This window comes from Ursus maritimus, unplaced genomic scaffold (genome assembly GCF_017311325.1).
Source record: "Ursus maritimus isolate PB19 unplaced genomic scaffold, ASM1731132v1 scaffold_2, whole genome shotgun sequence".
NCBI lineage: Eukaryota > Metazoa > Chordata > Mammalia > Carnivora > Ursidae > Ursus > Ursus maritimus.
The window spans coordinates 40621182-40637587 of record NW_024424452.1 but is presented as its reverse complement, the minus strand read 5'-3'; the positions used below and the strand labels follow the sequence as shown (position 1 = coordinate 40637587).

The 16406-nt window shown below is 45.1% G+C and overlaps 1 protein-coding gene across 1 annotated transcript in view; it reads left to right on the top strand.

Annotated features, from left to right (window-relative positions):
• Positions 1-16406, top strand: part of ASH1L (ASH1 like histone lysine methyltransferase) — a 162897-nt gene that overhangs the window by 140423 nt on the left and 6068 nt on the right. The window contains 12 exon segments of the mRNA XM_008696570.2: positions 1594-1702; positions 2059-2223; positions 2376-2470; positions 4864-5021; positions 6225-6377; positions 9691-9745; positions 9828-9960; positions 11919-12167; positions 12953-13039; positions 13902-13992; positions 14767-14905; positions 15014-15186. Of these exon segments, the coding sequence (XP_008694792.2) occupies positions 1594-1702; positions 2059-2223; positions 2376-2470; positions 4864-5021; positions 6225-6377; positions 9691-9745; positions 9828-9960; positions 11919-12167; positions 12953-13039; positions 13902-13992; positions 14767-14905; positions 15014-15186 (1607 nt within the window).

Here is a 16406-nt window from a genome sequence, read left to right as displayed (position 1 = left end):
GTTTTTATAACAACTAAAAACTATCAGCAATCCAAATATTTATCAACAAAAAATATTTATCTAAATTGTGCTGTATTCATACAATGGGATGCTACACAGCAGGGTAAAGATACGTCACAGCTACAGTGTAACATTGAGTGGAAGAAGGAAGCATATGACTGTACCTCCTACAGTATATTATTCTGTATGATTCCATTTACATGAAGTTCAAAAGAGGCAAGACTGCTCTGTGGTGATAGAGATTAGAGTTGTGGCACATCCTGTGTGGAGAAGGTACTCACTGGGAGAGAGAGGTTTCTGGGAGGTTACACAGGTGTAAAGATACAGAAAATTCAGCAAGCTAACTCTACATCTAGAATTTGTGTATTCTGCTCCATGTAAGAGCCCCCCCAGGGGCACCTGGATAGCTCATTTGGTTAAGTGTCCAACTCTTGACTCTGGCTCAGGTGGTGATCTCAGGGTTGCGGGATCGAGCCCTGTATCAGGCTCTGCGCTGGGCATGGAGTCGGCTTGATTCTCTCTCTATCCCTCTCCCCCCTCTCGCTCTCCCTTCCTCTGCTCTCCTCTCCTCTCTCCCCTCTCCCCCCTTCCCCTCTCTAAAAATAAATAAGAATCCCCCCAGAATTTTTAAGTTAATTTATTTTATTTAGTAACCTCTACACCCAACATGGGACTTGAACTTACAACCTCGAGATCAAGTGACACATGCTCTTCCGACTAAGCCAGCCAGGTGTCTCACAAATCCCCGCCAATTTTTAAAACAGTACAGTGTATAATAAAATTTTAAATGTTGCAGTGTAGACCAAGGGTCAGCAAACTTTTGGGGTGTGCCAATAAGAATTTACAAAGACATGGGAGAGGTTTGCTGTAGTTTGCCACCACTAACATAGACTAAAAACGCTTTCCAAATTTAGGGGGGAAAAAACCGGAATATATTAGAGAAATTTACATTTGATAAGGATAGGATCCAAGCTAAACCTTGATGTTTCCAACATTGGCAGGGAGGCAGGAATGAAGCAAGAGAAGAAAAGCTGTGGCATCAAACAGCCTGGATTTGAATCCCCTGGTTTTGAATGCAGCTCACTTGCTATGTGACTGTGAACAAACTGTTTAAGCCACAAATACTTCCTGTATAAAATAGGGATCAGAACACCTCGCTCTTTGGGTGGTTCTGAAGGGTAATGAGCTAACCCGTTATCAGTAGGACATGCTGGTTAAGATTTTGAAGCCAGACTGCCTTGATTTGAAACTCAGTTTGATTCCCGTAGTTATTAGCTCTATGACTCGGGGTAAGTTACTTAACCTCTCTGTGCCTCAGCTTCCTCATTTAGAAAATGGGGCTATAATACTACCTAATAATAGTGCCTGCCTTTTGGGGACGCCTGGGTGGCTCAGTTGGTTAAGCAGCTGCCTTTGGCTCAGGTCATGATCCCTGGGACCAGGGATTGAGGCCCACCTCGGGGAGTGGTCTTCTCCCTCTCCCTCTGCCCCTCCCCCCTGCTCATGCCTGCTCTTGCTCGCTCACTCTCAAATAAATAAAGTCTTTAAAAAAAAAAAAAGAATCTCTGCCTTTAACCTTCTTCTTCTCTACAGGTCTGTCAATGGAGTGTACCGGATTGGACTGTATGCTCTTAAAGATATGCCAGCTGGTACCGAGCTCACTTACGATTACAACTTCCATTCCTTTAATGTGGAAAAACAGGTAAGCATCATCAGTTCACGAGGGAGGTGGGACTGTACCTCAGGCCTTCTGTGGGTGGTTTTCACCGCACTTACCGGGGTGCCGGCTCTCCATCACGGGCTCAGAACTCGTAGAAGGACACTGCTCGGTCGTGTGTGGTCTTCAGTCAGCTCTTCACTTGGCTAGTGAAGAAGTTTTCCCAAAATTTAATCTTTCCTTTCCATGGAAACACATTTGTATTTATTTTACTTTCAATTATTTTCCTCTGTATAAAAATTTCTTGACTGAAACTTAATGTTGGGTGTCCAAATGCTCAGACGTTCTGTTTGAACTTGTGAGACTGCAGACCAAAAGCATGACTCTCTTTCCTTTCAAAGCAATTGTGTAAGTGTGGCTTTGAGAAATGTCGAGGAATCATCGGAGGCAAGAGTCAGCGTGTGAACGGACTCACCAGCAGCAAGAGCAGCCAGCCCGTGGCTACACATAAAAAGTCCGGACGGTCAAAAGAGAAGAGAAAGTCCAAGCACAAGCTGAAGAAAAGGGTGAGTAATGATCTCATTCCTGGCTTTCCCCGCACAGCTGCCTGGGGGAAGTTACAGAGAGAAGGGCGACAGCGGAAGGTGGGCCCAGTGCTCTTCGAGGGGGTTTCTGATTGACCCTGTCTTTCCTGCAATCCAACCCATGTGTTTTTCAGAGAGGCCACCTCTCCGAAGAACCCAGTGAAAACATCAACACGCCAACAAGGTTGACGCCCCAAATACAAATGAAGCCAATGTCTAATCGAGAGAGGTAAAAAGGAGGGTTTCTTGGGTTTGTGTGATTTGCTTGTCACTTTAAAAATTACTAAACATCTGTAAGCTTGAGTCATTTCTTTTGTGCAGGAAGTCTTCAGCCAAGAATCAGAGCGTATATAAATTTGGATGGGGGGAGTATGTCTTTATTTTCCCCAGTTTCTAACTGAAATTTAGCATTTCCTTCAAATATGATCATAGGCAAAAGGGGGGGGGTATTTGCAGTTTCCATGACTTTATCACCAATGTTCACATTTTCATATCCTGTTACAGTGTTACAAATATCTCAAAATACCATTTACGTGATTTCTACCTTGAAATGACTGTGGTTGTTAAACCCACCACTAGCCACTAGATCTTGTCATGTGTTAAAAAATTAATGTCACAGGGGCGCCTGGGTGGCACAGCGGTTGGGCGTCTGCCTTCGGCTCAGGGCGTGATCCCGGCGTTATGGAATCAAGCCCCACATCAGGCTCCTCCACTATGAGCCTGCTTCTTCCTCTCTCACTCCCCCTGCTTGTGTTCCCTCTCTCGCTGGCTGTCTCTGTCTCTGTCAAATAAATAAATAAAATCTTTAAAAAAAAAAAAATTAATGTCACAATTTAGGGTTTTTTTTAATATTCTGAAAACAGTTTTAGTATATTTGGTTTCCTTTTTAACCCTGTGTATTAAAAATTAAAAAATTTTTTTATCAATCTGAAATTCTTGAAATACTTTAAAACTTTGTTCAGAGAAGGGTGACATGGGCTTCACCAGACTGCCAAAGGAATCCATGGCACAGAAAAGGTCAAGATTCCCTGCTTTGTTGATACATTAATAGAGCAGTAAAAAGGATCTTTAGTGATCATTTTTGTTCTTCCCTCTGTTCAGGTAAGATTCGTCCATGTCAGAAGTAAGCGAAGTAAACACGTATGTCCTGTGTTTCAGACTGTCTTGGGACATATTCTGCATCTTCCCTGACCATATGCTCCAGTATCTTAGAACATTCATCTGCATTTGTAACTTTACTGTGATTTTGGCCCCTTTCGTCCCATATCACTTTGAGTCATAGAAGTTTCAAACTTCAGGAAAACAGAGATGATCTAGTCAAGTGGTGTTCTGCTTTGGCTGCATATTAGCCTAGGGAGCTTTTAAAACCTCCTGACACCCAGGCCACACCTCAGATCACTTAAACCAGAATGTTCAGAGGTGGAACCCAGGCATCAGTAGTTTATGAAGCTCCCCAGATGATTTCAGTGTGACCAGGTCAGGAACTATTAAATTGGCCAAATTTTAATTTACTGAGGCCCACAGTTGGAGATTTATCCAGTGTCACATCTGTTTATATGTGCACTAGGGTGGGAACCAGATTATGGAATCATCAAATTGTGTAGGGTCCTTGAAGAACACACATATCTTACCTACGCTTAGAGGTCTACGTGGAGTACTGCACCCAGCAGAGTTTGCCCAGGCATATGCGTCTCAGACTTCTCTGCCTCTATCCGCCAGTCTAGCTCTCCCTGTTAGGGCTGTTCCTGAGCCCGTGCTTCGTCTTGGCGTCTTCACTTTGAGTCTATATATGTACTCGGTAAATCTCTGCCTTCAGGTCAGGCTCTTTCAGTTGCCAGAGTTTTTGCAGCTCTTAAGTGGTATTTTCCAGGTATTTATAAATAATAGAGGGGAATATTTTATGTTATATGGAGGGGAAAAAAAGATGCAAAACTGAATTATGTTTCCCCATATATAATTATTTTATGATAGCTGAATTCATTTATATTCAGTATATATATTCATTTATATCATCAAAACAATGGTTTTGGGGCACCTGGCTGGCTCATTCAGTAGAGCATGGGACTCTTGATCTCTGAGTTGTAAGTTCAAGCCCCACACTGAGTGTAGAGATTACTTAAAAATAAAATCTTTAGGGCTCCTAGGTGGCTCAGTTGGTTAAGCATCTGCCTTTGGCTCAGTCCATGATCCCAGAGTCCTGGGGTCAAGCCCCACACTGGGCTCCCTGCTTAGCAGTGAGTCTCTTTGTCCCTCTCCCTCTCCCTCCACCCCTCCGCCTACTTGTGCTCACTCTCTCTCTCAAATAAATAAATGAAATCTTTTTTAAAAATCTTTGAAAACAAGAATTTAGTTTTTAAAAAATGGTGCCCAGGGGCACCTGGGTGGCTCAGTTGGTTAAGCATCTGCCTTCAGCTCAGGTCATGATCCCAGGGTCCTGGGATCGAGCCCTGCATCAGGCTCTCTGCTCAGCAGAAAGCCTGCTTCTCCCTCTTCCTCTGCCTGCTGCTCCCCCTGCTTGTGCTCACTCTGTCAAGTAAATAAAATCTTTAAAATATAGAGAGTGGACATGTAATAAATGCTTATTGAATTAATGAATAAAAGAACTTCCTTCTTTCCTTACAGGAACTTTGTGTTAAAGCATCATGTATTCTTGGTCCGAAACTGGGAGAAGATTCGGCAGAAACAAGAGGAAGTAAAGCACACCAGCGATAATCTCCACTCAGCATCATTATATACCCGCTGGAATGGCATCTGCCGAGATGATGGAAACATCAAGTCTGGTACGGCCTGGAAATGAAACGCTCCTGTTAATTCCATGATACTGTCTCAAAGTGATTATTTTAGTTGCTTTCATTCTATTCAATGGTTCTTTTTAGTCTGGGCCAAAAAAGTTAAGATCCCAACGTACAAGCATCAATCAGCAATCACCTGTCCATCCCAGCTGCTCAAGTTCCTAGTCTGTGCTCTAGGGAATAGGAAGAATCCCCTTCACCAGCTTCCCAAATACCACCTACAGCCTGAGAGTGTCTAGACATGTGATCTGTAGTGGGTCCCCTGCGTCCCTTCCAACCTGGAAAATAACTTGCGTATGGGTAAATCGTGACTCCGCATGCAGGAGAAAATGACAGCAGTGTAAATTTGAAGACTTCTTCCCCCACATTCAGATGGGCATTATATACACAGACATTCTGATTTCTGTTCTCTAAGCTTCTTGAGTGAATAATGTAACAGCGCTCCTGAGTTCAGATCTGTTGTCCAGAAAAGAACTGACAGCAGAGACACTGGCCTGTCCAAGCTTCCTTTCTAACTGCAAATCGAGTATTCAAAGCAAAGCTCATGCTCCTCTTTGAGTCTTTCCTTCTTCCCCTCAGAAAGTAGCAGCATTGTGTGGGTGTGAGGGAGTTTGCTGTGTGGGAACTTGATCGATGTGGAACTTGGCCTTCTGTCTTATCAGTAACTTGACTGGCATGAATTCTCTGAACTTACATCCCAATTAGGTTCAATCTTCTCGTAATAACAACAAGTACTTCCTGAGTATTACAGGGCGGCGCCTGAGCTCAGTACCTGACAAGCATTCTCTCATTTAATCTGCACGGTTCCCTCCCGAGGGAAGCGCTACCACTCTCCCGCTTCTGCAGTCAAGAAGCTGAGACGCAGAGAGCATGAGTACCTTGCCCAGGATCACGGAGCTAGGAAGTAGTGAAGCCAGAATTCAAACACAGACTCATTTTGGGCGCAGGCTGGCGGCCGCTGTACTACACAGCGTTTGGTCTGAGATCAGAGACTCGAACGTGCAGCTTCAGTCTCTGTGGTAAACTCAGTGTTTCCTGACGTTTCTTTAAGGAGGGGAGAAAGAACTCCACGATCACTAATCCACTTAATCACTTCAAGGAAAATAGAGCAAATGGCAAGAATCCATGGGGGAGGAGAAGGCCACACAGTGCTCTCTTTTCCTAGAACTGATTTTCACTGTATCCTTGCAGACGTCTTCATGACCCAGTTCTCCGCCCTGCAGACAGCACGGTCGGTTCGAACAAGACGGCTGGCAGCAGCAGAGGAAAACATTGAGGTGGCGCGGGCAGCCCGCCTCGCCCAAATCTTCAAAGAGATCTGTGATGGCATCATCTCCTACAAAGGTGACCACACTCACCCCAAAGGCTTTCCCTCAGCTTTCTGTGAAAACCTGCCACTCACCTTCACGTGAGACACCCAAGACCAAGAACGACTGACCAATCAGGCGAGGGATTTAGGAGGTTTACTTCATTCTTCCTTTTGTCAGAGTGTAGAATTTACAGGACTGGTTTTGGTCTTCGGGGAGTGTTGATAAAATGTACATCCCTTGATCTATGTCAGTCCTTGGTATTTATTAGAATTTTACCATAGTTAAGTTTAGAAATCACATTTTTTAGCTATAGATAGAACAGGCCTCTGTCTTGGATGTAATTTACCTGAATGAGGCAGTGAATTAGCAATTTAAGGAAAAGGGTGTTATGAACATATGATTTCAGTGTTTCCTAACCTTTTTTTTTTTTTTTTAACATAATCTCTACGTAGACCCAATGCGGGGCTTGAACTTGCAATCCTGAGATCAAGAGTCTCATGCCCTACCAACCAAGGTTTTAAAGGGTTTCCTTGCAAACACCTTTACCACCACTCCTTTCCTCTTTCAGGACATCTTTAGAGTATGTGTTGGTGATGGTGGGGAAGGAGAGTTTTTAATTTGGGGTAGGTAGTGTGGTAATATATGTGACTTTTTCTGGCCAAGGAATTTGAAGATGTTTAAAATAAGAGATTTTAACAAATAATTGCAGCTTTTTGCCCTCAACTTTGGCCTAGCTCTCCCTCCCTCTCCCTAGATTCTGAGTAATTTGTTTTCCCTTCCCTTTTCTTTCTCTGTCTACTACTTATCTCTGAACTTTAGAGGCTCTTTGCGGTTTTGTTAACCTAAGGGTACAGAGAAGAAAGGGGGAATCAGCCTGTCCTAATATGTAAAGTTTTGTGGCACCTGTTCTCTTTCCATTCTGAAAAAGTCACATTCCCCATTGCCAACCAGGCCCGTCTGATCTAATGTGAAACTGCAGCCAGTATGTCTACATGTCCCTACATTCTGGGCATGAAGTAACAGGCTTTTTCTGTCACTGTAGTAAGTTGCTAGAAAGCAGGGTAGCCTGTGAAGATTCCTCAAAAAATTAAAAATGGAAGGTCATGATCCCAGGGTCCTGGGATCAAGTCCTGCATCAGGCTCCTTGCTCGGCAGGGAGCCTGCGTTTCCCTCTGCCTGCAGCTCCCCCTATTTGTGCTTTCTCTCTCCCTCTCTCTCTCTCTCTCTCTCTCTCTCTGACAAATAAATAAATAAATAAAATCTTTAAAGAAAAAAAAAATTAAAGATGAAGGGGCACCTGGATGGCTCCGTCAGTTGAGTGTCTGATTCTTGGTTTCAGCTCAGGTCATGATGTTTTGATCTCCAGGTTGTGAGATCAAGCCCTAAGTCAGGCTACATGCTCAGCATGGAGCCCACTTGGAATTCTCTCTGTCCCTCTCCCTCTGTCCCTCCCTGCCCCACCCTGCCCCCCGACCCTCCTTTGTACTTACTTCCCTCTCTCTCTCAAATAAATAAATCTTTATTTTTTAAGATTGTATTTATTTGACAGAGAGCATGAGCAGAGGGAGGGGCAGAGAGATCAACGGAGGGAGAGGGAGAAGCAGGCTCCCCCACTGAGCAGGGAGCCTGACGCAGGACTCTATCTTAAGGCCCTAGGATCATGACCTGAGCCAAAGGCAGACACTTAACCGAATGAGCCACTCAGGCTCCCCAGTAAATAAATCTTTAAAAAAAGAAAAAGAGGGGTGCCTGGGTAGCGCAGTCGTTAAGCGTCTGCCTTCGGCTCAGGGCGTGATCCCGGCGTTCCGGGATCAAGCCCCACATCAGGCTTCTCTGCTGGGAGCCTGCTTCTTCCTCTCCCGCTCCCGTGCTGTGTTCCCTCTCTCGCTGGCCATCTCTCTGTCACATAAATAAATAAAATCTTAAAAAAAAATAAAAGAAAAAGAAAAGCAAAGACAGCAATACAAAAAAATAAAAATTAAATAGGTAGAAGTACCGTATGACCCAGTAATCACACTACTGAGTATTTACCCAAAGAAAATGAAAATACTAATTCAAAAAGATACATGCACCCCTGTGTTTTGTGCAGCATTATTTAGAATAGCCAAGATTTGGAAGCAGCCCACATGTCCATCCATGAATGAATATGTAAAGAAGAGGTGGTACATAGGTGCAATGGAATATTACTTGGCCATGAAAAAGACGGAAATCTCGCCATTTCTAACATGGATAGACCTACAGGGCATCATGCTTAGTGAATGAAATAAGTCAGACAAATACTATGTGATTTCACTTGTTTGTGGAATCTAAAAAGCAAAATGAGCAAAAGATTCTTAAATACAGAGAACAAACTGATGGTTGCTGGAAAGGAGGGGAGGGGATGGTGAAATAGATAAAGGGGTTTAAGAGGTACAGACTGGGAGTCACAAACTAAATAATGCACAGAGATGAAGAGTACAGCATAAGCAGTGTAGTCCGTAATACTCTAATAAGTTGGTGTGGTGACAGGTGGTGACTGCACTTACCATGATAAGCGTTGAGGAATATACAGAATTGTCAGGTCACAATGGTGTGCACCTGAAACTAATATAACATATGTTAACTATACTTAAGTAATAAAATAGGATGTTTTTAAAGATTTTCTTTATTTCTTTATTTGAGAGAAAGGGAGCTTACGAGTAGGGGAAGGGGCAGAGGGAGAGGGAGAGAATGTCAAGTGGACTCTGCACTGAGCGTGGAGCCCACACAGAGCTCGATCTCACAACCCTGAGATCTTGACCTGAGCTGAAATCAAGAGTCGGAGGCTTAACCGGCTGAGCCACCCAGGTGCTCCATAAAATAGAATTTTTAAAAAGAAAGTAGGTATGGTAGCAAGTAGCCCCACAGCCTGAATCGTTTTCATAATACAGAGTAACTGTGTTACAAGAAAATATTCCAGAAAATATTTACAGTACTGAATTATTCATTATCTGGAACTTAATTGAATCCAAACCAACAGAATAATATTAACTGTGGTCCATTAACAAGAACTAGGAAACATTATTTGGATAAGACGGTCTTTGCTTTAGTAAAATTTGTAGATCAGAGAATTGTCCTCGCAGCCTTGCCGCTTCAGTAATTTCCCATCTCTCGCTTTTCATGTTCCAGGCCATTCTGAAAGTATCTTCCCTGCCTCTAAGTACCCACATTTCTGAAAAATACTGTACATTTCATGGTCAGGCCTCAAAAAAAGCTTAGATTTTTTTTCCCCTAACTTCTAATTTTGGGGCATCTACATTTTCAGTGAGGAGTCAGTACGTGCCTCTCTTGTATCGCATAGCCCTTCTGAACCTTGCCGTCTTTTGCAGATTCTTCCCGACAAGCTCTGGCAGCACCCCTTTTGAACCTCCCCCCAAAGAAAAAGTAAGTTCACAAATGTGGGAATCACGTGAGTTTTCAATCCGTGTCGAGTGTGCCAGATTGACACCCTGGCTTTCTGCTCCAGGAATGCTGATTACTACGAGAAGATCTCCGAGCCCCTGGACCTGGCCACCATAGAGAGGCAGATCCTCACCGGCCATTACAAGACCGTGGAGGCCTTTGATGCTGACATGCTCAAGGTGTTTCGGAATGCTGAGGTACTTACACCAACTTAAAACATGGATTTAAGAAGTTTGTTTTGAAGAGGAGGTGGGCAGGGATAGATGGACTAGACAAGGGGGTGAGCTAGACAGATGGGGGGTGGGCTAGACAGGGGTGGACATTAAGGAGGGCCCTTGTTGAGCACTGGGTGACATACATAAGTGATGAATCACTGAATTCTCCAGAAACCAATATTGCACTATAGGTTAACTAACTAAAATTTAAATAAAAACTTTAAGAAAGGGCGCGTGGGGGGCTCAGTCCGTTCAGCGTCTGCCTTCAGCTCAGGTCATGATCCCAGGGTCCTAGGATCAAGTCCCAGGTTGGGCTCCCTCTTCAGTGGGGAGTTTGCTTCTACCTCTCCCTCTACCCCTCCCCCCTGCTCATGCTCACTCTCTCTTTCAAATAAAGAAATAAAATCTTTTTTAAAATTAATTAATTTAATAGCTTCTTTTTAAAAAGTGATTTGAAGGGAGCTATTCTAGAAGCTTAAGATTTTTCACTTCCTTCAACCTTTATATTTCTGGCTAAGAAAAGGAACAATTTTTTTTTTCCAAGATTTTATTTATTTATTTGAGAGAGAGAGCACAAGCAGGGGGAGCTGCAGAGGGAGAGGGAGAAGCAGGCTCCCCACTGAGCAGGGAGCCCGATGTGGGGCTCGATCCCAGGACCCTTGGATCATGACCTGAACTGAAGGCAGATGCTTAACTGACTGAGCCCCCCCCAGGGGCCCTAAAAGACAACAATTTTTATTGAGCACTCTTTATGAAAGGGTTAGGTGTACTAGATATTGTGAAATCTTATATAATAAAGACACTGATATGACTAGAATGAAAGGTTAAATTATACTCCCTAAAATTTTTGTAAAAACCTAATTTAGGGGGCGCCTGCGTGGCTCAGTCAGTTGTCATCCGACTCCTGGTTTCAGCTCAGGTCGTGATCTCAGGGTCGTGAGTCCCACATTGGGGCCCACGCGTGTGTGTGTGCCCACATTCTCCCTATCTCTCTCTCTCTCTCTCTCTCTCTCTCTCTCTCGTTGAGTGGATAAATCCTGGGGGGAGGACAACCTAATTTAGTATTGAACCTTTGTATTTACATAATAAATTTTACCACACTTAAGTCATATGTGTAGTTTCTTTCCTCAAGACAATAAATGCGTGTGAAATACACAGAATTATGTATAGTAAGTAGAAATAAATCTGAAGGATCGAATTGAGGGGAATTAGGCTAATGGGTGGTAGATTAGGGGGAGCTCATTGATGAGAAGGTGGCCTTGAACCGATTTAAAGGAGAAGATGGAATATTGTATGGTACGTAGAAAAGAGGAAGTTTTTCAGTGATTTTGAAATACCTTGGAGAGGAATTGGAAGGACAAAAGGAGCTACAAGATAAAGGAAAAATTGAGGTGAGGACAGAAACAAGAGAAAAACAGACAAGTAGGAGAAGAATTAGATCAGTCCTGAATTATAACACGCTTTCTACTGAAACCCAGCTTCCATATCCAAAGCTTGTAGCTCTGTCCCCAGCATCTGTCAGACAGTCAGTGCAGAAGTCCCACACACTGCACTTGTGATAATAATTCATATTCCGTGCTCACTGTGTGTTTGAGCTGATGACAGTAAGGCCTGTGGCTGAGTTGAATGACAGAGCAACAGAGCAAATGGGAAACCATCATGCAGATTCTAAGTTTTATTTATTTTAGTTGACACTTACTGGTATTGAAAATCTGTTAACCAAAATGAAGGAACAATGAAAATCCTACTACCTCCTCCGGGGGGGTGGTGTGTTTGTGTGTTTGAAGTAAGCTCTGCCCCCAACATGGGGCTCAAACTCACCACCCTGAGATCAAGAGTCACAGCTCCACCGACTGAGCCAGCTGGGCGCCCCTCTTCAGGTATATGTTTAAGCCACATTGAGAAGACCAAACAGGATTTCTTTTTCCTGCTTTCTTCAGAAGTACTATGGGCGTAAATCCCCAATTGGGAGAGACGTTTGCCGCCTACGGAAGACCTACTACAATGCCAGGCACGAGGCATCAGCCCAGATTGATGAAATTGTGGGAGAGACAGCAAGTGAGGCCGACAGCAGCGAGACGTCTGTCTCCGAGAAGGAGAACGTGCACGAGAAGGACGACGATGTGATCCGCTGTGTCTGCGGCCTGCACAAGGATGAAGGCCTCATGATCCAGTGCGACAAGTGCATGGTGAGGCCCAAGCAGGGCACAGGCCTGCTTTTCAGGGGTGTGGCGGCCACATGTGACAAGGCCTCTGTGCTTGGCTTGTGGGCTCTTTAGGAGCTTGAGCTCTGCCGTGCTTTCTTCCATCCTGCATTCTGCACCGGATGGCCTTTCTCCTGTTTCATACCTCTGGCGTGTTCCCCTTCCCTTCCTTTCCCACCCGTCCTCTCTGCCCGCGTCCCACTGCGTGCACCTCGCATCATCTGAACCGACTAGAACGCTGCCGTGCGGGGCGGGGTTGACGCCAGAGCGGCGTCAGCGTTGCCGCGTTCTTCAGGAGCAGAGTGGACGGAGCTCCCGATGGAGGAGTGTCTGAACCCGTCCCTTACTGAAGGGGAAGTGGCGCTGAGAGGAGCGGGGTGCCCAGGGCAGTCAGGAGGCTGGAATTAGGCAACAGCCCGGAGAAGCATGGTGTGACTAAGGCCTCCACGTGGCCCGGTCCCTGGGGTGTGCCGCTGAGTGAGCACCGGCGTGCTGCTGTGCTCCTTCATCCTCCCGTTCTCTGTCCAGCTCCTCACTTCCTTTCCCACTTGTATGTAGTACGGACCAGTCAGCGTGCTATGTTCAGACAAGCTCTTCTTCTTTTTCCCCCTATTTGAAACCATTTATCTCTAATTTCTCCCTCACCCACTTAACCCTTAGTTCCCTTGGGACTTTACTACTGCTAATTCTTTTTCTATTTTATTCTCAGCCCCCAGCACTTCTCTCAGTAAGTCTGAGTCCCCCTCCCAACTGCACGCTTCTCCCCACAGGTGTGGCAGCACTGTGACTGTATGGGGGTGAACTCGGACGTGGAGCACTACCTTTGTGAGCAGTGCGACCCGAGGCCTGTGGACAGAGTAAGCTGCCCGCTGGTGATCCTCTGATCTACAAGTAGGAGATGTGGCACATGGTGTCTTACCTGCTCTGCTCCTGGTGCACTGAATTTCCTTTAATAAGTCACTCAACCTCTGTGGGCCTTAGTTTCTTACACTTTACACTAGGGTAATAATTCTGCCCTTTCTTTTCTCAAGTGTGTGGTCAAAGGGGAAATAAAATACTTAGAAAATTGTGGAAGCAATGGTACTATATAAACACCGTCAGCTGTCCATGAAAGAAGTACTTGTGAAGTCAGAACTCAAGTACACAGGTTAGTCTTAGGCCCACTTTCCAGGAGAGACAATGGGTTGGGTAACTTGCCCAAGTTACAGATGGATTTTTGTCCTGGTTCTGTTGTGTCTATACGTGTGATCTCGGGCAGGTCTTCTCTGTACAGGGAAGTGTTTTAGGCAGTATTTCTTAACAGCAGTGTTGTCATTTTCAGCGGACATTTCTGTGCTCTGAGGGATGTGCTGCAGAATGTCTGGTGTCCCTGGCCCTTGGGCACTAAATGCTGGTGGCCTCCCTGAGTCCTTGTGACAGTCACTGTCCCCCCTCACACATTTTCATGCTCCCCAGGAGCTGCAAGAGCAGCCATACTATTAATGCCTCGTACGGCTAGTTTGGGTACTTGGCCTGTCAGTTTTGTTCTCTGCCTTCACTTTCCCCGTTCAGCTCTAGCTGCTTTCATCTTTGTGTACATGTGTGTTGTGTTGAAATGACCAAACAGTAAGTCTTAAATTGGTTGTGAATTCTAGGTTTGAATTCTTTTTCTCTTGAATGGAGATCAGTAGGCTGGTGTCGTAGTCCTAGCCCTTACCGTTGGCTTTCTGTTCTTACCAGGAGGTACCCATGATTCCTCGGCCCCACTATGCCCAGCCCGGCTGTGTCTACTTCATCTGTTTGCTCCGAGATGACCTGTTGCTTCGTCAAGGTGCGCATACACAAGCTGACTCTCCCTTTCTGAGTGGTGGGAGTGTCTGCTCTCTGCGTAATAGTTATCGTCACCACATGACGTTTCATAGCAGTCGAATATGGTTGACCCTTGGACAATGCAGGGTTTAGGGGCACCAACTCCCCCCCGCACAAAAATCCACATACAACTTTTGACTCCACAAAAACTTAACTACTAATAGCCTGTTGACCACAGCCTTACTGGTAACGTAAGTAGTCGATTAACACATATTTTGTATGTTAACATGTATTGATATATTGCATGCTTACACTGGAGTAAGCTAGGGAAAAGAAAATGTTAAAATCGTAAGGTTTTTTACATTATATCTACAGTACTGAACTTTATTCATCCAAAAAAAAAAAAAGGTCTGTGTATAATTTGTACATGTACAAATGTACAGCTCAAACCCACATTGTTCAAGGGTTAACAGTATGGGTTTTGTGTATCCTCTAGTTCTTGGGCTTCATACATTTCTCCGCCACCAAATAAAACTAATTTGGAGAGACCAGGATGTCATAAAGCTAATTCTAGGACTGAGAAAAACATACAGGATTCTAAGAGTTGGAAGACCTCCCTTGGGCCACTCTCATAGTCCGGAATTGATGACCATGGCTGTTAGACTGCCAGTGGTAGCTCTCTGTATCTGTTGTTTGTTTTAGACTTTAAGCCCTTCCGTATAGACCTTGGGTCAGATCAGTGGACATCTCACAGAGTTCACGCAAGCATCATTGAACTTGTCCTGTGCCTTCCTAGGCGACTGCGTGTACCTGATGCGGGATAGCCGGCGCACACCTGATGGCCACCCAGTCCGCCAGTCCTACCGACTGTTGTCGCACATTAACCGAGACAAACTGGACATCTTCCGCATTGAGAAGCTTTGGAAGAATGAAAAGTACGTGTTTGAGGTCCTCTGTCTTCTTCCAGCTCTGCCCTTCCAGCACAGAGCTGAATATTGCCTAGGATCTTGCCAGGCGACTAAAACTCTCCCTTTCTTCCTTAGAGAGGAACGTTTTGCCTTCGGTCATCACTACTTCCGCCCCCACGAGACCCACCACTCTCCATCCCGCCGTTTCTATCACAATGAGCTGTTTCGGGTGCCACTCTACGAGATCATTCCCTTGGAGGCTGTGGTAGGGACCTGCTGTGTCCTGGACCTTTATACGTATTGTAAAGGTAAGTGACCTGAGCTGCTGAAGAAATGACCTCATGTCCCTATTCCTTCATCTGCTGTTGCCACTCCATTCTCACTGTCTCTGATAAAACATTGTCCCAGGCTAGCTGTGAAGCTTCAAAGAGCTATATTTTTTCTTCTTTTAGCTAGAGCTTGGTACTCAGTAAATGTTTTTTGTTTTTTTCTTTTTTTTCTTGATACTCAATAAATGTTAATTCCCCCCTTTTTTAAATTTTTTTAATTTTTTTAAATTTAGTTATTTCTTAATAATATGCACTCAGCATTCTATTAGTATCATCACAAGGCATGTTCTTCCACCCACCCATTCCAAAATCCCAAAGGCCATATCTACTGTGGACATTAAACAAACCCAGAAAGTACACTAGCTTCCTAAGCTCCGTGGTTAACAGTGTAGGCTGTAGAGTCAGTTATTTTCAAATTCCAGCCCCACCACTTTTTACTTGTGTGTCTTTGGGCAAGTTACCTAACCTACTGGCAGTAGGGATTAGTACCTATCATAGTGTTTTGTGAAGATTAAATGAAGTAATCTGCAAAAGCACATGCCCAGTTTGGGCTCACAGTAAAAGCTCAGTATGTCCAGTTGTCACCATTAGTGAGCTCGGCTGCCTCGCCTTCTCTCTCGTAGCAAATAGTCCAGAAGAATGTGTATTCCATTCACGCATCGGCCGCTTGGGGCTCCATGATTCTGGGGACTTCATCCCCCGGTTATAAAGTGCTTATTTCCAAATATGCTCCCCTCATTCATCCTGCCTTTCCTCTCTCCCGACGTCCCCACACTCTGCTGTGCTCCCTCCCAGGTTCCATCCTGCCTTTCCTCTCTCCCGACGTCCCCACACTCTGCTGTGCTCCCTCCCAGGTTCCATCCTGCCTTTCCTCTCTCCCGACGTCCCCACACTCTGCTCTGTGTTCCCTCCCAGATTCCATCCTGCCTTTCCTCTCTCCCGACGTCCCCACACTCTGCTGTGTTCCCTGCCAGATTCCATCCTGCCTTTCCTCTCTCCCGACGTCCCCACACTCTGCTGTGCTCCCTCCCAGGTTCCATCCTGCCTTTCCTCTCTCCCGACGTCCCCACACTCTGCTCTGTGCTCCCTCCCAGATTCCATCCTGCCTTTCCTCTCTCCCGACGTCCCCACACTCTGCTCTGTGCTCCCTCCCAGATTCCATCCTGCCTTTCCTCTCTCCCGACGTCCCCACACTCTGC